The 22431-nt window shown below is 39.2% G+C and overlaps 1 protein-coding gene across 1 annotated transcript; it reads left to right on the top strand.

Annotated features, from left to right (window-relative positions):
• The first annotated feature begins 258 nt into the window (after positions 1-258).
• Positions 259-9276, top strand: agtrap (angiotensin II receptor-associated protein). The gene is made up of 5 exons (XM_034139175.1): positions 259-404; positions 1444-1478; positions 2058-2166; positions 4313-4523; positions 8382-9276. The coding sequence occupies exons 1-5, from the start codon at positions 378-380 to the stop codon at positions 8504-8506; spliced, it is 507 nt and encodes a 168-aa protein (XP_033995066.1). The 5' UTR covers positions 259-377; the 3' UTR covers positions 8507-9276.
• Positions 9277-22431: the final 13155 nt, after the last annotated feature.

The raw sequence follows: 22431 nt of genomic DNA, 5'->3' as shown, positions 1-22431 counted from the left end.
ATTTTAAAGTTTAAACAGACATGGTTCATTCCTTACCATGCATATAGTAAACCTCTACTGGGACGCTGCTGGTGCCCATGTGGTTTCTTTATAGCGAGAGAGTGAGGTGATGCAGGGGGGAAGAGGGGGGAAGAGGGGGGAAGAGGGGGGAAGAGGGGGGAAGAGGGGGGAAGAGGGGGGAAGAGGGGGGAAGAGGGGGGGGGGGGAGTCACATGGGAGGCAGTCAGGCTGCTGTCACATGGTTTGTGTTTGCAGGCTGATCTGAAGGGAGGAGGAGTTTTGGAGAGAAGTTTGTGGAGGAAACAATCGGCCGCAGTTTTTCATGTAGCACCATCAACAAGTGGCAGCAGTGAAGCGGTACAGGAAGAGCTGATGTGATGGAAATCCCTGCCATTAATCTAAAGGTGAGGCTGGAGGTGTGTGTGTTGCTGGAGGAGTGCAGTGTTTAACGAGGACTGGTGTTAACTTGCGTGATGATGTCAACTGTGTTTCTCAATACTCATTGGTAATTCCTCTGTGTGGCAACTACCTGCCTGAGACACACCACAGTAAACTACTGAAATGTGCTTTTGTTGGTGCTTTATTGTTGTTTTTTAATTGGAGTAGAAGAGTTTAGTTAATCAGGAGATACCCTACCCAGGAGATTAGTTGTTTGTATACAGTTCTGTTTACATTGATGGGCACTGGGCAGCAGGCCTGTTGAAAGACCATTATTATAAAAGGCATTGGATGTTAGAAACACATCAGTGAATCTGCTCAGTATTGAGATCTGAATTATTTAAAAATATTTATCTCAAACTAAATATTACCTTGTCAATTATTTCTAAGCTGTCTATGTGTTCTGTTTTAACACTGTTCTATAATATGTGACCTGATGCCTGGATAATATGTCCCTGTCCCTCTTAAAAGGGAGAAACATTCAATTGAATTATGCCTGTATAGTATTTTTGTAAAGGTTAAACAGTTCAAAAGTAGTCAGAAATGTGGACTTAAACATGTGATGTGAAAACTCAGAAAAGAAGATATGAAAGTGTAAGTAAAGGAGCCCTTATGCTTTGAATACTTAATGATCACATGCTTTATGTTTAGTTCTATATGTTCTGACTTTATGTTAGTGAGCTCAATTAGACTGAATTAGGGCTACATCCCATGTTTATGTTCCTCTTTAATTTCCTTAATAAATCCTAACGTCTTAAATTGTAAGAAGATAGTGAAATAAATTCCAAAGTTGAACCTCTTTCCAAAACCCAAAGAGTGTGGTTAACAATGACTTCAGAGAAAAACTCACAGTAGAGAAGTTGGAGAAACTAAATGTTTTGAGTTTTAGACAACTGTCGAAACTGTAATTTCTTTGGATTGTTTGCAGCCTGAAGCGCTATAGACTAACGGTAATCACAACCCTTTTTTGTCTTTCTAACACTTGTCTCTTGTTCTCTGCTGCAGGCCATAGTACTGGTGCACTGGCTGCTTACAGTATGGTGAGTGTGAGCACAGGATTTCTTTCACAAACCTGAGGAATTTCTCTCCTCTTTGGGCACACACAAACACACACGTTCACACAGAGAATGATTTACAACGGACTGACTCAGGGCTTCTCTTTCACCTCCACGGCCTTTCCTTATGTATTTCTATTACTTTTATTTTGCACGTAACTCCATCTTCATCTCACCACTCACATGTGTTTAGAAATCACTGTTCATCTTTACATGTGTTTATTCCACATATCCACATTATATATCATCACAGTTTTGCACCATTGTATCAGTTGTAGTATTTTTATTGCATAATTTACTTCCTTATTTCTGTATTTAGTTTTGTCTAAAGTGTATTGCATGTTGCACGGATGGCGGAGCTTGGGATTTAAGATTTTTAAATTAAACTAAAACTTTTCAATCTGAAATGTTTTCTTCTTGATTTTTTGTTTTCTTTTACATTTGTATCTGTAAATAATTTAACCTGGACAGCACTCTATGTTTAAGTTTGAAAAATGCTCTAAACAAATATATTCTTGCTGTTATTGTTGTTATGTGACTGTAGAATGTGTGTGTTTTCTGCAGGGGATGCATGGCGTGGCTTCCCACCTCCTATGCCTGGGTGAACTTCAGTGTGTTTGCTATCGGGGTGTGGGCCATTGCACAGAGGGACTCCATCGATGCCGTGCTCATGGTGAGTCTTCACCTCGATTCCTGCAAACATCATGTGAGGCGCACTAACTATAGGCGCAGCAATGCGTATCCGTGCTAACCTATTTGTCTGTGGAATGTAGGACAATCTGTGAGCATCCCTTTGACGGAAAATAGCCTTCCTTTAATTCAGCAGTAACCGTGGCTTTCATGGTGCACCGATTCACACACATGTTCCAGGCAGGTCTGTAGTCTAAAGCCAATTTATTAACATGTAGGTGGTATTTCCCTTCTTTTTGCTGTCATTTCTATAAGGTGGGATAACACTTCACTCTCCAAACTCAATGCTAAGGATTGGAAACACAGCAACATCCCAATAATGAAGTCAGCAGGGGCAAATGTAGCTTAGAATGAAATAATGTAATCTGATATTTTAAGCCGAAATAGTAGATAGTGTACTACCCTACCCTTACGCTGTACAATCATGGATACAACGGTTTGCTAACAATGTATTGGAGCGAGTAATAGGAAGGGAAAGAGTTTTCACAGAGTGCAGTAACCTGTTGGGAATGCACAGCAGTGAGGATACATCGTCCGTCTTTTTGTTTGCCTGAAGAAAATATCCTGAGTCTGATTGATGGGTTAGCCGACGCACTGAGCTCTGACACATCACAGCCTCTCAGCTCTGCTACAGGTCTGCACTGCATTGAGATTTAATGCTACAGGACGTTTTTTGGGTTGTTACGCTCTTTGCTGAATTTTCCCAGTAAATGTCTTTGTAATGTTACTCATGAATTCGGCCAGCAGACAAACATTTTCTGTGCAGCTTGGTCAGCCATGTTTCTATTGTTTTAGAATGTCTTCATTTACCCAGAACTCATGGCAAGTTAGTCTTAATTATCCAGATACTATAATGATCACAATTACATGTAAGTATTTGATGTACATGAACTCGTAAAAAGTTGAACATCAAATATAGGCAAATGTATGCAAAACAAACCTCATAGAGAGAGATTTATTAAACAAAATGTTTGTGTTTTTCCTATTTTTCCAAAATACTGACTTTGGCTATTAATAAAAGGGTGTTTTTTCCATGTTACATATAATACATTTTCAGTTGTTAGATACTGTTCCTGTTCGATACTAAGTATGTTAATACCAGATTTCAAGAGATTAGACCATTATGAACAAATATTCTAGCATTTTTCCATTGTCTTTGGGTAAATGGCTTAAGAAAGACAATAAAATGACAAATATGTGGTGCGGATCAATTAAGACGTTCATTTTTAAGTCTGACTATAAGGTCAATCCAAGCCTTAGTCCAAGTTTGCGTTTGTGAAAGAGTTCCTGCCGAAGCAAATACTCTACAGCTGGAGGGTAAAGAGAGAAATATCAGTCTGGTGTCTCGCTCAATGACACCTCTGACTGTAATAGATTCTGAATGTCCATGCCTTGGGAAGAACCCAAGGGGGAAACTTTTACTTTGTGTACTTTAAAGTCCACGGGTCCTTCAGGGAGGAAAGTCTTTTGGGCTGAGCCAGCCAAAGTTTGAAAAGAAAGGCAAAAAATAAATAATGCACAGAAGTTTTTGTGAATCAAGATGCAGTTTCAAAGTCCTATCAACTACAGTACAAAGATGAGAGATAGTCCGGCTTTCTCCCTACTGCTTATTCATTGATATATAACTCCAGGCTTAACCTCTACTTTGTCAAGTTTCTAAAGATTCAGAATCAGAAAGCCTTTATTAGTCCTGCAGCGGGGACATTCACAGCACTACAGCAAAAGTCACAGTGCTGATAAAAGGCAAAACAATTAAGAGTAAGCTAACATAATAAATATAGAGACAATGACACGTAAGTGAAAAAACTAAATACTATACAGACAAATAAGTAAAGAACCATTATAAAAAATAAGCAGCAGCAATTTTGTGTGATCCCATAATAAAGATTTGGCTGTCCGAGATAATAAAGGCAATAGATAAATCAGTATCTTTTATCTAATTTATCACAGGTTTTTATAAAATGTCCCTTCAGAAATGTCTGACGTTTTCCTTGCACAATAAATTGCCTTGGGTATAATTACCAAGATGTGTTGGCACTTGAGAGCATGAAACTACTACTAAAAGTAAAAGCCTGACCCATCATCCATGTCCGTTAAGAAGTCTTCCTCTTTTTGTTTTCCCCATGTAGTTCCTGGTTGGGATGTTCGTGACGATAGTGACCGACATCGTCCATTTCGGCATCTTTTACCCGATAAATGATTTCGCTGCAGAGAGTGGAAGGAACGTGTTTCGCTTCAGCGCAGGAATGGCCATCCTCAGCTTGCTGCTTAAACCTGCGTCCTGCTTCTTCGTCTACCAAATGTACCGCGAGCGTGGAGGAGATTACAACGTTAACTTTGGTTAGTGCTGCAAGATGAGATACTATAGTTACATTAGGTATTGTCAGACAATTGGGGAAGTGTTTGAAATGCCACTTAAAAGGCTTCTTATGAAGAAGGGTGAGATTTTCAGCTCTGATAAAGACACCAAACGCTCCAAAAATATGATTTTTACAGCGAGAACTGATGCTATCTCGCAACACTCTGGAAAATATTGTTTATTTAAGAACCAAAGTGTTATCTAATTCTCTTTTGAGGAGCAGATGACATAGAACAAAACTGATCACATAACAAAAGGAGGCTTCATGGTGCCAGGAATATTTTAAACATATTTCCAGAATCATGAAGAAATAATGGTTTTACCCCCTGCAAATAAAGGTTTCCCAGGCCTGAGTGTGACCAAAGCTAGATGTACTGAGTGAAGCATGTGTCCAGAGGCGCTTAGAGATACTCTCTATGTTGTTTTATGCTGTTTGTCATGAAAGCCCTGCCGAGTGCAGCACACTGGAGGGGGATTGTGCTAAACCAGTGGCAGATGATCCCACAGTCAGACTAATTAGTTTCAGTCACAAGACTCTAAATGTAGTTCGTCCCGGGCAAGGACATCATTTCTCCACGAGTTGTTTATAACATTTGTGTGTCACCCTGGCCACCGGTGTATACTGCATGCAGGAACATTATATTAAACCAACAGGCTGTACAATTTATGATCTGCCATGATCGCCCAAAAATAGCACAAGATTGATGTGAAAGGAACATGTACCATGTGTGTACAGGAATAGAGATTTTGAGTTTATGTGTACACTATATATCTCTCACTTCTTCCATTGACTAGTCAGGAGATGTGTTTCTGTGATTAACAACGTGTGGCCATTGATCTTTGGGACTTTGACTCGCTCTGCTGAGAGCTTTCCCATCAGGAATCCCACTGAGCTGTGACTCTTGAATTCTTGAAATGTTACTCATGGCTTCATCTATATGGATTAACCACACGTGGTAGTATTCATCATTTGTAGTTAATGATTTCATGGTAGTGTTGAGAATGGATTCATACAAGGAGCTTTGAGTTACTGAGCTTTTCTTGCTTTCATGAAGAGAAGAACACATATTACAAAATGAAACAAGGTTTCATCTGTTTGAAACTGTCATATCACTAGCTAAAATAGTAATGTATTACATTACATTCTAGGAAAGGTAAGGACATTTCTCCTGCATTTTGACCAAATTGTCTCCTCATTTGCCAGTTTGGAGGATAATTGAATATTGATGAATCTGCTCTCTCTGTGGTTTTACTTTAACATCACAGACACACAGCAGGTACATCCATTAGAGGGTGATTGGCTGTGGGGTGACTGATGAGTGCAGCTAATGTTAGTTTCAAACAATGTGTGTTTTAATTGCTGTCTGATTGCATGGCTGACATTAACATGGTTCCCTGCTGCACTGAGCACTCTGGGAAACGGGCAATCAGGTGCATGAGAGTGAGTGTTTGATGCAGGCCTACAGCGATCTCTGAATGGTGACTGGCGGCCCTCTTAAGCTGGTTGAAATTGCACAGGCTTTTTCTTTTTCTTTTTTTCTTCAATACAATAGAGTCTGTCAGACTGACCGTTCAACTTTAAATGAAGCATTCACTTAACACTTCCTCAGATTCTAATTAGCATGTCATGCTTGTCAGGCTTTGAGTTTCTCTTCATGCTGAAGCACTGTGCATAACATTTGTATTAGTTGTATTTTTTGCCTTTCCCTAACCTAAACACATTTTTTATCATAAGGAATGGTTTTAACTGTGTGTGCCTGCTCTAATGTAAGCTGTGTAAAGGTTAGCATGTCGAGCTAACTAGCTTGTAACTACAGTATACATCATTAATCACTGTAAGATAAGTTAGCTTATCATTAGCTAACAACGTTTTTTTTGTGGGGTTACAAGTGGTGTTAAGAAAAGCTCAGTTCAGGACTAGCACATCTACATTGTAGTACTTACACTACGGGGTCATCTTTTTGTTCCCCAGCGCCCTTAGCTCTTAATATTTCCTAGTAAAAGCTTTGTACCGCAGGTGCTTCCCTCCTGCAGCGGTCAGACTTTACAACCACTACGGCCCCTGGTAGACCCCCCACACATATAACAAAAAGACTTTAACACTCCTTATGTGCAATATATATTTACCGTAAATAGCTGTGCAATATATACTATACTATACTATACTTCCACCTTTAATATTTCACCTGGATGCTATATCGCTAAACTGTACTGTTACTGGATGTGTATTTTGTAAATAGCTAGCTACCCTGTGGACTTTTTAACCAACTCAGTTATGTTAATTAGCTGCCAATATTTGTCTACATTTCAGACAGAACATTTGACAGAGAAGCCTGCTCATCTGTTGAAATAATGGTCCCAATGTGTCAATAATTACTACTTTTATTTTGATTGGTCAATTCTATCAATGTTGACCTGTGAATCCTCGTGTAAGAATTTGTTTCCCTGCTCTTTTCCTGCTTGTCGTCATTTCAAACCTCACCGTATGTCTTGCTGTCATGTTTTTTGTCATATCATTTTTCTGTGTTGTCTTGTTTTCCTGTTATTATTTGACTATGTGTCTTGTGTCTCTTCTCTTCTCCACTGCCGACCTTTGACCTCTCAGACTTTGAGACCTCTGTGGACAGTCGATGCACTACGGATAGTGCTGACAGTGCATTTATTGGCCGCCGCTATTGATTCCTGGCTTCTTCCTTTTTACCATTTTCTCTTCTCCAATCATCCTCTTCCACCCTCTTCCCAACAGGAAGTAAGATTGCAAATCAGGCTGCAGGACAGAAAAAATAACATTTCTTGTTATATATTTTTTCTTTCCCACTTATCTTGTTAATGTCAATCTTTATTTTCATAATTATTTATATTCATTCATCTGTCAATTCCATCAGTCCTCATTACCTTCACATACCTGCCTGCATAGCTGTGTTTACAGTATGTTTGTTTACATGTCTGTTGTATATATGTGTTTATATGTTTCTGTAAGTTTGCCCATGTTTTATTCATATCACTCTCCAGACGCCTCATTTGTGTTTGTGGATTCTGTTTGCATATATTTAAAGCAAAGCCGCATGATGGTGCACATTCTCAAATAGCCCTAATTAAAATGTCGACTTATAATAGACAACGAATGTGACCTGTTTAAAACAATACGAGTGAGTTATAAAAGGCTTCTTGAGCAACATGATGCATTTTTTTTTAAATAAAATAAAAGAATACCATCACAGTTATGCACAATTATTACAATTAACATATATTTGTGCAAATCATCCACACCCTCTGCAAGGAAAGTGCTTGTTTGATCCGCATTGTGTTAGTCACAGTTATAGGACTCTGGGCCATGCAGACATTAAAGTGAGCGGGCCTTTGAACTATTACATTGTTATTCTGGTTTGTTTGGGAGTATCACAGGGAGACTTTTCAGATGGATTATGTCAGTATACTGTCTTCCGTTAAACAATCGTAATGATTTATGTTAACATTAAACTCTTTTAGGCACAGAGAAACGTGAATGCACAGGATTTGTAGTGGATTAAAGGATTCTGCTCACAAGGTTTTACTGTGGTCAATTTCTCTTTATTACCGACAGAACAAGCAGTTTATCAGACAGTACTGTGTGATGACATTGGAGGAATATCAACAGAGGTTTTTTATGCCCCTTACTTTAAAGAAATAAGTGTAGAAATCAAGAAAAAGGAATTTGGTTTGTCTTAGAATACCTTTCTTGTGCAAACATTACTATCTATATTGCAACATATTTGAGTAGTGCTTCGTAATGACTATGAATAATACATTTTGCACGTCAGCGGTTCAGTGTATTGACCATTTTTGGCTTGTCTCTGCAGGTTTCATTACTGTATCACGAGACAGAGAAGCCTACCAGTCCATTGACCAACAGGAAGAGCCCCCCACCCCGGCCAACCCCTTCAACCAGGCCCAGGACAGCAAGCCAGCCGTCCGCACTTACTGAGAAACAGGCGGTGAGACGGCAGTGTTTCCCTCTGAGTCTCTGCAGCAGCACAGTGCTAGGGGGCATTTTTTTTTTTACTATCGATTCCACATTTTTCCCTGTGTTTAGTAAATCTGCTTTGGACTCCAGAAAGATGTAATACTTTTTATACAGTGAATCATTACCTCCATTTGGGCTTAAGAATACAAAATAATTTCAATTTTTTTCTTTAAGGGTTGCTGTTTTTTTGTTTAGTTTTTTTGATAAACTGGCACTCCCCTGCTGAATAAATACAGAGGAAACACTGCTTCCACTCCCATGCTGTGTTACTGTATCGGCTAGTATTTTTAGAAGAGAGGCATTGAATGGAACTGTTAAGTCTGTTTAGTTTTTTCCAATTGAGTCATTTTTACAAGTGGCACTTACATATTAGGTCTGTTTCTCTTCGCTCTGTGAACTATTACAATGTCCCTATTCTTGTATGCAGTATTATTTTCCAATGTTTCGCTATGGTACAGAAGTGCTTAAAGCACAGGAATTATTTTTTTAACACAAAATTGTTGAATGTCACGCTTTAGAAGCTACCTTGTGCCTTTTGTACTTTTCACCTTTAGCTATGAAATCCTTCAACTGAGCTGAAGACACGATGACCAAATGAAAGTGACAGGCCTTTATTCTTATAACTAAACGAGAAGGGTACTATTCACTTATCTTGATGTTGACCTATGCAATGCCCGTATTAAGACTACTGTAACTCTGAAAACAATATATTAAAGAGTCCCTGTTATGCTTTTTGTGGTTCTCCCATTCCTGTAATGTGTTATAGAGGTTTTTGTGCATGTAAATGGTCTGCTAAGGCTAAAAATCCCCCCCCCCCCCCCTGCTGTTCACTATTGAACACTCAGGCTTCTATTGGCTAGCGCTCCAACACATTGTACGTAAAATGCTAAGAGGAGCGACATCTCAAAGCAGTTGACCAATCACAAAAGAGCTAACCAATCAGAGCAGCCTGGGCTCTGGTTTCAGACAGAGGGTGAAAAGAGGTGCTGCAGCACAGGCAGTATGAGAAAAATAAAGAGCTTTTTGAATATTAAAGCATGGAGACATGTTAATATGCAAATATGAACCTGAACATTAGTATAACAGGGCCCCTTTAACAAATTCAAGAAAAAAAGAAATACGAAGCTTTGTGTAATTATTTAAGTTAATTATTTTTAACTTTTAAATATATTATTCTTGTAGTTTTTCTCATGTAAGTTCCTATAGACTGCCGTTAAAACGTTTAGAAAGTACATTTCAGACCAAATACTGTGCAGCCTCTGGTAGCTGATCTAAATGAAGACAGCAGATATGAGAGAGTCACTTTATAAAGGGTTTGAAAACCAGTAGAAGTGGTTTGCTTCATTCAGTGTTCACTGAATAAAGTGCACACTAGGTTTGAGTTGGTCAATTACACAATGGTGACAGCAGTTGGATCATAAAGCAGAGGGTGGATTTTACACACTGATTGCATCATTTGGCCTTTTTTGTTCTCATGAAAGTTTTGAGTTTCCAGTTTTATAAATCATGTCGACCTTTGTGACAGGGTGAGTGGTCACATTATGGAGATGTAAAGTTATCACAGGCTCTTGAGTAAAGATAATTGTTACCTCACAACCTTGTACTCCAGGGGGTACTTACGTAGTCTCTAATGGGGACATGGAAAGATAGTGGGGTATCTCAACTCAATTGAATTAAAAATGATGATTTGATTGCAAAATACTCCAATCGGCCTGAACACTATGTGACTAAAAGTGGGACACAATTTAAATCAGTTACGAAGAGGGCAGAAAAGCGTATACAGTTGCCTAAAGTTATACGTAAATGGGTGAACATATATTGCTAAAATATTGTTTAAGAGTTGAAACATCCTGTTTAGCCCTTTTCAAGACACCACTATTATTCATTGTCATTATTTACAACTTTACAGCTGGAACACAGCGATTCTGAAGGATGTTGTGTGAGACCAAATGTGTGATTAAGTCCTGAAAGAAACAAATGTATCTTAAACAATTTATATGATCTTGATAACTCTATTAAATATTATTTTTCTTTGACACTTTAGGAAAATATTTCTTTATGATGCTGTGCTAATAAAGGTGTAGGAAGGATGCAGCTTAATGTGTCTTGCTCCCAATGCATTTGGCTATACTTAAAGATACAAAGACCACTAAATACTACTCAAATAAAAATAAGAACACAATATAAAAAGATATATATGGTCTGCATCTTTTGATGAAAGTACTGCAGATCTGCCCGAATTTTGGTCCCACATTTTTGACAAATAATATGACTGGTCGTATCAGACTTATTTTATTTTGGTTCTCCAACATGAGATTTATCATTTTTGTTTGATTGGTTTTGATTTAAAATGTCATGTGGCAAGTTGTTTTTTCCCTTTACAATAGTAAAGTGTATACTCAGAGGACTTACATGAAGCACTCTCAGTCCAACTGACTGACTCGTTTTCATCCAAGCTTTCAGATCTTTCTCTCTCTATTTTTCTCTCATGATGTCTTCTTCTTTCTCTTTTTCTTGTTGTTGTTCTTCTTCTGCTTCTTCGTGTTATTCATTTTCTTTTTTGTGCTTCGTGTTCATCTTCTGTCCATATTCGCCAAACCAGCTTCAGCCTTCAGTAAAAACTCATTGCAACCACAATACAGTATTGCACTACAACACCACTTCATTTCAAGTAACACTAAAATATCTGAAAAATCCTTATTAAATTGCACTATCTTTTCTCTCCCCACTACCTCTTGCATTGCAAATATATCAAGAGTAATTACAGTGACAAAGCAGTGTGCACCTGGAATGTAAAAACACCTGATTTCCATATTTCACCCACACCCAAAGTAAAAACAAGTGTTCCTCACTGATTTACATACATAATTGAAGTAGTACACACAGAACATGAACCTGCAGTCAAGGTTTCTGCTCCCTGATGGATTTCATTATTGTGAAATAGTAACTGTGGTAAGCTTGAATGGTCTATTGTCCTCAAATGTGTAGGCAGTGGAACGGTGAGTCCTTGAGGTAAGAGCTTTGTCATTTGTTTGTGTAGTATCGCCTCCTGAGCCTCTTTAGAAAGCATGAATGGAAACTCTATTACTGCAGGAGCAACAGGGGCAATGTTGTACACTTTCATATGCATAAACACAACATGTTCAACACCACGGAGAACGTTTTTACACGTTTAAATTCGAGCAGCAAACATCAGTGACAAGCAGTAAAGCTGCCATGTTGCACTGAGAGACAGATGGAAATAAAAGTAGTCTGATAGAAAGCTGCGTATACTCATCCTCAGGGAGGCTGTAACAGTAATGATTAAACATTGGATTATTATTCACAACACTACATGCCTTTGAATGTAATTCTTAATAAATAAACACATTAGGTGGGCTTGAGAAAAGATGGGAAATTGTTTGTCAAAAACACTTTAATTAAAACACTAAACCTGGAATACAAATCACAAATGGACTCCTTGAAGTTAAATGTTAAGCTTTAATATTTCAGAACAATTTCCCATTGTTTTTCAAGTTAAGTTAATAAACTCTGTAATTTGTTACTAACGCGTGAAGAATATAAATCGTTTTTGTACCCTTCTTATCAATTCATTACAATTACGTTTTTGTTAGTGCACAGCAGATCAACTAAGCATAAAACAGTGTGAAATGAGTAAAAGCAATTTATCATGTACTCATGATAATGTTTCAAATAACTGATCAATACACTACATTTCCATGGGTTTTCTATAAAGGAAACCATCTTAGATAGGGCTGTCCAGGTCGAATATTCTAACCCTAAATAATTGTATTATTCAGACCTAAGGAAACACCAACATATGCTTTAATGAACAAACCAATACAAATAGACGATTATGATGATCCTGATATAGATGAGATTAACAAACACAGGTTGCCTTGTGACTTTCTAATGTGTGCTTCTCAAGGTAACAGCCAAACTGCTGACCAAGAAAACACGAAGAATTCCGAGTCATTTGGCACTGAAGTGTTCACATCTTCACCGTGTTGGTTTAATGCCAGACTGCAGGTCAGCCAATAGAGATGTCAGCCAGACGTCTGTAAACCTGAACGATCCAGACACTGCACAGACTGCAAAAACATCAAGGTGAGACACAAGTATATGTCGTTTTTACTTGCCAGGATTTTGAAACAAATTTCATATAATTGAAATTGAAGTTAATTTAGTTATTCCAACCAAAGTGTTTAATAAGTTGGCCAAACTGATCCAAAGCAATAGGTCACATAATTATCTTTTAGGATTATTCACAATCATTTGTGTTTCTATAATAATTCCTTTCTCTCTTTCTTTCTTTTGTCTTATTTTTCTTTCTTTCATATTGTTCTTTCATTCTTCCTTTGTTTTTGTCCTTTTTAATTTATCCTTTTTGTTCCTTCTTTCTTTCTTTCTTTCATTTATTCATTCTTTCTTTTGTCATTCTTTCTTTCTTTCATTTTATATTCTTTCTTTCTTTCATTTTATATTCTTTCTTTCTTTTTGTCCTATATTAATTATTTATTGTCTTTCTCTCTTTCTCGCAGGAAACAAATGTAGGGTTACGTGAGTTGATTGTTGATTTTGCACTAAGTTGATCACTGGATTTAGAAAAAAAGGAAGATGATGGTGGATGGTGTGGGTGAAGATATATAAGAAGAAGAAGGAGGTGGTAAAGGAGATGGGGGGGGGGGGGTATTTCCATCAGCCCAACGAGCTTCAGATTAATAAGGAGCTGCGGGGGTCTCTCCTGAGTTTTGCATGCTGCAGGTTCACACCTGTAATTCCTGCGAGTCAAGGACGCGCTCACCCTCTGCTGCTGTCGGTCCATGCAATAAAAGGAACTCAATTTGTCAGCTCTGTTATTGCATTACTGACAATCCCCCAAGAGGTTTTGATAGAATGAATGTTTTTTTCAAGACTGCACACATCCAACAGTAATAAATGTGTTATTCAGAGCATCTTCAAGTGACCAATATTTTAAATTAAATCATATACAGCATATCAACTTTTGCTCCTTCATAATTGGAATAAAGAAAATCCATTGCACATATGACAAGCGACTGAGATAAATATGTATTGATATACCATTGAGACTTTCAGGTTTGCTCCAGGTTTATTGTAATATTTTGGGCACATTTTGTGTCCTGTGGCTCTCTGTTAGGCAGCTAAGGAATAGCTTCACTTCACATGTCAAAAGTGCTAAGTCGAAGTACTATTTGTCAGTTACCACAGAAAACCTAAATAATCTTAGGACATTTTGGAAAGCCATAAAATCGATATCCACCGGTGATATCCGTAATGAGCTACCTCCGTGCCTTACCACAGCATCTGGCTCTATATCGGACAGGGCCACCATGTTAAATTGTTTTAATGAGCATTTTGTGTCCTGTGGCTCTCTGTTTGATTCTGTGACTAACTCTGCTTCTGTGAACACCACAGTCTGACTCTGAACAATGTGGTTTGGAAAACCCTTTCAGTTGTACTCCTTTTACTGTAAATGTTGTCCATGAAGCTTTAACCAAGTTAGATCCTAAGAAACCGGCCGGCCCGGACAACGTAGAACCTTTCTTTTTAAAGATAGCTGCAGATTTTATTGCTCCACCTCTCACTTCTCTTTTTAACCTCTCCCTCAGCACAAATGCAATTCCAAAAGTATGGAAGTCAGCTTATGTCTTGCCTTTACTAAAAGGAGGGGAGGCAACTATTTTAAATAACTATAGGCCAATCTCGAAATTGTCAGTTCTGGCGAAGATGCTCGAACGCCTAGTGAGTGAACAGGTAAAGGAGTTTTTATGTAAAAATGATATCCTGTCTAAACATCAGTCAGGCTTCAGAAAGCAACATAGCAACATGACAATGAAAGTGGTGAATGACATTACGAGTATTTTAGATAATAAGCAGAGTTGTGCAGCTCTGTTTGTTGATCTTTCCAAAGCGTTTGATACCCTCGATCATCGCATCTTAAAGCAGAGGCTACTCAGTATTGGCATATCCAGCCATGCAGTGGGGTGGTTTGTGAACTACCTCTCTGAAAGGTCCCAATGTGTTCAGTTTGATGGGCTGTCTTCTGAGTGGTTAAACATTGCTAATGGTGTTCCTCAAGGTTCTGTTTTAGGTCCACTTTTATTCTCCATATATATCAACAGTTTAGGTCAAAATGTGGATGGAGCAACTTTACATTTTTATGCGGATGATACCGTGATGTATTGTGCAGGTCCCTCCATTAAGGAGGCTGGCGTTAAATTACAGGCTGTTTTTAACATTATTCAGACTCAGCTCTCTGAACTTAAGCTTCTTTTAAATGTTGATAAAACCAAGGTAATGCTTTTTTCAAAAGCTAAAAAGACACCAGAGCCTGTTTTAGATATTGTTACTATGCAAGGACAAGTACTAGAAGTGGTTGCCTGTTATAAATACCTAGGTATCTGGCTTGATGATTGTCTTACTTTTAAACTTCATGTCAATAACCTGCTTAAAAAGCTGAGGGTTAGGCTAGGTTTCTTTTTCAGAAACAAGTCCTGTTTCTCACTTGAGGCCAGGAAAAGGCTAGTCACTGTGACCTTTTTACCTGTGCTGGACTATGGTGACTTGTTGTATATGAATGCACCTGCCCATTGCCTGAACAAGTTAGATGCCGCCTATCACAGCGCACTGAGATTTGTCACAAATTGTAAAGCACTTACACATCACTGTACCCTGTATGCCAAGGCAGGTTTGCCATCACTTACTGTACGGAGGCTCAGTCATTGGTACACGTTTATTTATAAAGCTTTGTTGGGTAAACTCCCGTATTATATCTGCTCTCTGATAACACAGAGAGTTGCAAGCAGCTATTGTCTGAGATCGCATGATGTAGTATTGTTAGATGTGCCAAGAGCAAGGACTGTCTTAGGTAAGACAGCTTTTATGTGCGCAGCTCCACTTGCTTGGAACAATCTTCAGCAAGAATTGAAACTGAGCAATCTCATTCCTCTGCATGTTTTTAAAGCTAGGCTAAATGAAATGCTCGTTGATACTATGGGTACTTGTAAATGTCTATAACTATGTAAATGTATCCTGTAAATATAATGTATGATGTCCTTTATTGTTTTATGTTTCATGTGGAACCTATATGCTGCAGGTCTCCCTTGAAAAAGAGATCTATGATCTCAATGGGACCATCTGGTTAAATAAAGGTTTGAAATTAAATTAAATGAATTCAAATGAAAAACTATGAACATTTATCAGTCATACAACATTCATTTACCATTTTTCAACAAAGACTATTCTTATTTGTTTTAATGGGGTATTTTTGTATGGTTCTCTATTATTATTATGACATTAATAATATTATTCCTTTAGCTGAAGTGACTTATAGTGCAAAGTGCATAAGGATACAAATTCAGAACAGCAACTTGTTTTCTAATTTTGCTTTACCTCTTTTGTATTAAAGCTCTATTTCTTTATTCTCATAAAATAAGCATTCAGTTTAACCTAGACCTTTAGACTGACTCACAAAATATCTTAATATCCAATACGAAGAAAAATGTAAATGTTTACTCCTTGGCACACTTTCAGAAGTAGGCCAAGTGGATGGGAATACAAATATGACCCTGAAATCTGCTGGGGTCAAATGGAAAGCCTTGGCGATGACTCCTGGGTTAATGTATACAGCAGGGGGGGGGTAGTGAGTGATAAAGAATATTGACACGCTGTGACTTACATATCTCTAATTGAGTTACGGCACCCTGGATGGGGTGATGTCAGTAAATCCAGTGTTGGGGGGATAGTCTCCATATCTTAAATATCTCTCTCAGCCTGGAGCTGCTCCAACAGTGAGGAGACTTTCAAAAAAGAGTCCTAACACCCTGAGAGATTTAACCAGTATTCATGTGTGAAAAGGATTCAGGAGGGCCATTTTTTGCGTCAAACATCTCGAGTCCTCTGGGAGGGCTCCCTCGACCTTTGACCTTTTCACACTGCAACAGCCTTGCATGCATCTGTCAGCGGCGATAACGGCATCAAAATTGATTCCAATTACCGTCCTGTCGACAGCAGCCTCAGGAGAAGGAGGTCAGCAAATCCCTTGCGGTTAGGCAAGGGTGTGGTTGGTTTTGTTAAATGTTGGAAATTAAATAAACAAGGTCAAGACTGTAAAAAACATGTTTATCTCATGATGAGTTTCATATAAAGACGCAAAGACATGTAGCACATGAACAAATACAAAACTATTTACAATCAATATGATAGAGACTTAAAGACCGATATACAAACAAGACCAAGAGTACAATAAATACTTAGTCAACAATGTAAAAATATGGGGGTTCTACCTGTAAGGAGGCTTAACATCTAGGTTAACAAGCAGTTGAGTTAACATGCTAAAACTGGCATAAACTATGCAGAGATTAAGGCCCCGTCCACGAAACGGGTTGTGTCTGCTACAGTTCTCTATCGTATGGACGGTTTGTTCACACGAGGCTGTAACGGAACCGGGGAAACGGAGCCCTCAAACGGTAACGGGTCCCAAGGTGGGTGGATCTGCGGACGGAATGCTCTGGGGGGTCAAACGGCTCCGTGTGTACGCCCTATACGCCATAGCCCCGCCTCTCCCGCTCACCCCCCGCATCATCCGCATCATTGTTGATGTGTTTCGCCAATGACAACAACAGTGTTCCGAGTGTTTCGAGCCAGGTCCCGGTATCTCGCCAGGTCACCTGCCTTTTACAGCAGCAGCACACGCTCGCCTCGGGGAGGGAGAAAAAGAGAAACAGAGGCCGCCGAAACAGCCAGAGCCCTGCCTCTCCCCAACTCTGCTGCTCACCCCCGCGTCACCGCTGAATCCACCGCGGAGAATAAACAGAAGGGCAACCAGGCAACCATGGGAGGTCTTATTCGCTGCTTTTGGTGTATTTTGTGGCGGAAGTACAGTGCCACTTACAGGCCCGGCATATGTACTACAGCGTCTCCAGCGGGTCGGGCGGTCTCGTGTGGACGGACACGTTTCATGAGGCGATACCGTGTGGACGGAATACTTTTTTGATATCGAAGTCGGTTCTTTCTCCGTTTCGTCTCCGTGTAGATGCAGCCCAAAACTCTAAATAATTTTGCCTGTGCATGATTCTTGTGGAAATCCCAACAATTAACAATAAAGAAGACTGAAGAGAAATATCCCTAGGAGAGGAAAGATAAGCAACCTCCCAATTGAATCAAATAAAAGCTGAAAGTAAACTGCTGGTACCTTTGCAAAGAGCCATGCTAGCCGTTTTCTGCTAAGCTAAGTTAAGCTTAATTAAGCTAAGCTAGCTGGCTGCAGCCATATTTCTACATTACAGACACAAGAGTAGTAGCAAAGCAAATGTCAAACTATTCTTGCACCAGTTACTAGCATGTTAACCTGCCTTAAATGAGATATGAGCCAGGTTTTTTTTTGCTAACCTTCCACAAAAAAAATCCAGGTTCTTCTTTGAGTTTCGGCTCTTTTAAGTGAACGACGGGAGCCGGCTCGCGCCCGCGAACGAGCCATTTTTTTTCTTTTTTTTTTTCTTTTTTTTAAAGTAATACAAGACAGAATGATATGATGATCTCCGCGCTACAGCTGCTCCGTGCATGCATGCAGTGACATGTAATATCCAAGGATTAGAGACTGTTGGATGCTGCTGCTTTGAGCATTGCAATACATTTATTTTTATTATGTTTTTTTATGATTAGAGACGGTTGGATGCTGCTGTACTGAGCATTGCAATACATTTATTTTCACTATGTTATTTATTTATGATTATCCTTGGGCTCAGCAAAGATTTGATGTCAGCTGTTGCTGTCTTTTTTTCTATAGTTAATACTGAAATAGAGCCCTGCTGTTTTGTCAGGGCCCTTTCTTTAAATATCATTTTAAAATGTCGATACAGTAGCCCCTTTTTTTAAATGTCTATGCTTACGTTTTTGTGTTGCTATCTGCTTTGTGTAGCGTGGTTCTACAAGCAAGTCAGTGCATTCATTGGGTGGTATCAGAGAGATACAAGGGTCTGTAAATGCAATGAAAACAATTGGCCACAGCAAATAATTGATATTAAACATGTAATTTTTACTTTTGAATACTTCAGTACAAAGGATGTATTGAATAATTTAAGTGATATGTGTACACATATAAATCATTAGTCAAAACAGGGCTACATTTGATTGAATTATAAAAGGTATAATATGTGGTAAACTGAAGAGCCGTTTGGGAGCCGAAAGAGCCGGCTCTTCTTGGTGAGCCGAGCCAAATGATCCGGCTCACCAAGAAGAGCCGGAATTCCCATCACTAGTCGTTGGACGCGGGGGATCGCCGTTCCCCCACTTATTTGGAGCCCCCACTTTTTTGAAGCATGATTTTTTTGAATAGTCTAATAAATATAAAATCATTGCCAGTGTTATCAGTTGCAAGTGTGTATTTGTTGTAATAATGACAAAAACATAATACATTTCACAGTAATTATAATAAAAAATAAAAACGATTTCCTTAAAATATTATGATTCGTCATCACGCTCGTGACCCCAGGGTGACACCACCAGCTCGCCGCCCGCCGATTTTGCAGCAGCTCTTTCCCTCAAGAACGCAAACGAAACAGCTCTATAATGGCAGGCAAAAAAACGTTACTTGACTTCTTTTCTTAAAAGAATATCATTCACGAGAAGAAAGAGGCTAGCAGCACCGAAGCTAAATAAGTTAATTTCAGGACAACTTTGGGAATTTTGTTTGTTTGTTATGAGTTTTCAATAGATTTTGAAAGTGGAGATAGAGAGAGAGAGAGAGAGAGAGAGAGAGAGAGAGAGAGAGAGAGAGAGAGAGAGAGAGAGAGAGAGAGAGAGAGAGAGAGACGCAGCGCTGTCTGCTTAGTTGCAATACTGTAGCTCAAGCATTTATGCAACTTAGGCCTATAAATTGTTTATGTAACTTATGTGCCGGTGTGTCCATGGTTTTGAGTCTGTGTGTGTTGAGCGCAGCGCCGTCTGCTTTTTGCAGTACAGTAACTAAAGTAGGATTAAGCATACCGGTAGTTTCTGTATACCTGTCTGCCCGTATTGCGTGCGCACTTGTGGCATTGCTTGGGATGACCTTAAAATAGTGTGCACCCAGTAAAAAAAATCCCCACTACACCACTGCCCCTCACTGTGCTCCCATCTCATTTAAACGCCACAGCCCATCGGCATATCTCTTTCTTAAAATCTTTGGAGTGAATTGCAGTTCTGTATGCCAAGTGCAGTTATATATAGCAGCATAATTAAGACCCATAACTGAATCTTCAGCCTCATTATACATAACATCATTTGTAGATTTATCCCCAACATGCTCTGTTTGCTCTAATTGTGTTCTTCTTAATGTCACACCCTTATATTTCTTCAGTGACCCAATTTTTCTAACAAGATCATTAAACTTTCATTTTTCTCTTTATCTTTTCTCTTCTATCTTTCATGTTTTCTTGATTGTGTAATGGAAATCTTAGAAAATGAAGCATCGGAAGCAGGATTCTTCTGTAAGTGACTAAACATGACACTTCCTTTGAAACAAAAAATGAGCAAAGGTGTGTCCCCTTCTTAATTACCAAAGACATTTCAATGAATTTACCTCCAAATGGTCCATGAACCCCTTTAAAACATAACTTTTTTCTTGGAGCGAAATAACCTTTGTTTCCCCCCCCTTTAAACAGATAGAGGGAGAGCGGGGGAGAATAATGAACAGTGAACATGGAGCTGGTGTGCAAGTGCAGATGATGAATGACCGCGGGGAGGGAGTACAGGACCAGAGCAGAGGCACAGCCATTTGTTCCTCCGCTGTCACAGATGTATTTTTAATGAATGTGCACCTCTGGCTCCTCTGCAGAGCGGTACTGTTCCTTGAGGCCAGCATGACCCCAATACTTCCTGTGAAGCAGCGGTTCTGAACAAACCCACTTGCTGGGGCTGTGTAATGTAAATAACCTTCTCCTTGTGAGAGCCGGAGCCATCAGTCTAGCTCCTCATTACCGTCCGTACCTCGGCCGGGAATAGGGGCTGTTCCTGTCTCTGTGCTGGTAGCAGGTGGGGAGGTTTCACCTTGAGGCACCCATGTGTGCTAAGCTCTGTGCTTCTTAAATATGTTGTTTTTCTCTGCAAAAAAAAAGTCCTTCAAAAAAGCCTTCAGGGTCAGCAAATCATTTCAAATTCAAATGTTCTTGCTGATTTATTGCAGCTCTTTTTAATCTTCCTGCATTTGCGGCAAGACGGTAAATACCTTTATGTTCCATTTGTTGTCAGTTTTACTATAGCATCTGTTGACGGTTTCAGAATGATTAATTATAAGAATAGATTGGGGGGGACTGGAGAAAAGGGGAAGTATGAGGAAAGGAACCTTTCCTGGTGTTTTCCTGCAGGGCAAATCCTTAGCTTAGCTGCTGACATTGACTCATGGAGACAAACCAAGAGGAATATATTTCCTACAGTAGAAAGAGCCTTGGTCGGCTGGGAAAATAAGGATGAGTTTGGAATTAAAAAAGCTAGCAAGAAATCGAGTTTAAGGCAAGGTCAGTTACATTCCACACCTCTGTAATTCAACCTTTTCCACTTCTTGCATGTAGATGTAGAAACTGCAGGAGAAAAAAACCCTGCAGACACCATCCTGGAAATAACTGCCTCATTTTGTAGGAGACACACATCAACATGTGACATACACTCACACACAGTGACACACACACATACAAACACACACACATCATTGCATTTGCCATGTTACATCAGAGCTGTCACAAAATGTTTTATGCAAAGAAAAGATACTGCAAAAAGCAATTCCACACGCGCTGTACAAAAAAATGACAAAGTGATAATTCACACTCTCAGCATAGGCCTACTGCACCAAACAAAAGATAAAGGAAGGAAATAAAGGTGTGGTGCAGGAATGATTCCTAAAAGCCAGAAATTAGTCAGCATTTTAACACTTCCGGTTCCCTTGTCAATGTGTTTTTTAACGTGCTTTTGGTTATATGCCTGAAATAAGGTCTGTGGTGAACACAAGCTTAAGAGGCATGAATGTTTGTTTTTACGACATAAAACACGTCAGTAAATACCCCACTGGTGAACGTCTGACGCTTCAATTTGTCATATAAAGAGGTGGTTGCTAAAAAGTGACTCAATGAGACTTGAATATGTCAACACTCAGAACATTAGCTGTCTTTAGTTTGGCTGCCTTCAGCTTAGCCGCCTTTAGCTTAGCGCTAGGGCTGCTCAGCCATGTGACTGTGTAGTTTGTTTATAGAGAGGCGAAGTCCCTCCCCTTCCGGTTGAGCTCCATGGGACCTTATTTCGGAAAAGTTATGCATTGAAGTCAATGGAGAGAGAAAGATTATCTTTCGATCCCGTTTGAATTGTGCCACGAATTACACATATGATGTTTGTCAATTGAAAAGATAATTTTGCAAGTCAAAAAAAAAAAAACTGTGAAGTAACACTTTTTTTGTGTGAAACCGCTCAATGAACTACATCTCCCGTCTCGCACCACACACCAAGACGGCCGTCACGTTGGCACATTTCACTTCTTTCTTTCAGAATGAGGCGAAAAGTATTAAAAGAGGTGAAAATCACTCCAAGTCTGGGCATGTTGAGAGCTGTACATGCACACAAGGGGAGTTAGTCGGTTCCGTAAGAGCCAGCATGCAGGACCGGGATTCTGGGATTTGTAGTCTTTCTAGTTGCATATTTTTCATAGTCTTATATTTCAACAGTTTTACGACAAACTGTGACTTTTTTGACATGGAAATTATTATTTAAGATTGACAAACATCATATGTGTAATTCGTGGCACAATTCAAACGGGATCGAAAGATAATCTTTCTCTCTCCATTGACTTCAATACAAACTTTTTCCGAAATAAGGTCCCATGAGTCCCACCGGAAGGGGAG

Source organism: Trematomus bernacchii, unplaced genomic scaffold (assembly GCF_902827165.1).
Source record: "Trematomus bernacchii unplaced genomic scaffold, fTreBer1.1, whole genome shotgun sequence".
NCBI lineage: Eukaryota > Metazoa > Chordata > Actinopteri > Perciformes > Nototheniidae > Trematomus > Trematomus bernacchii.
This window is presented reverse-complemented; position numbering and strand designations above follow the sequence as displayed.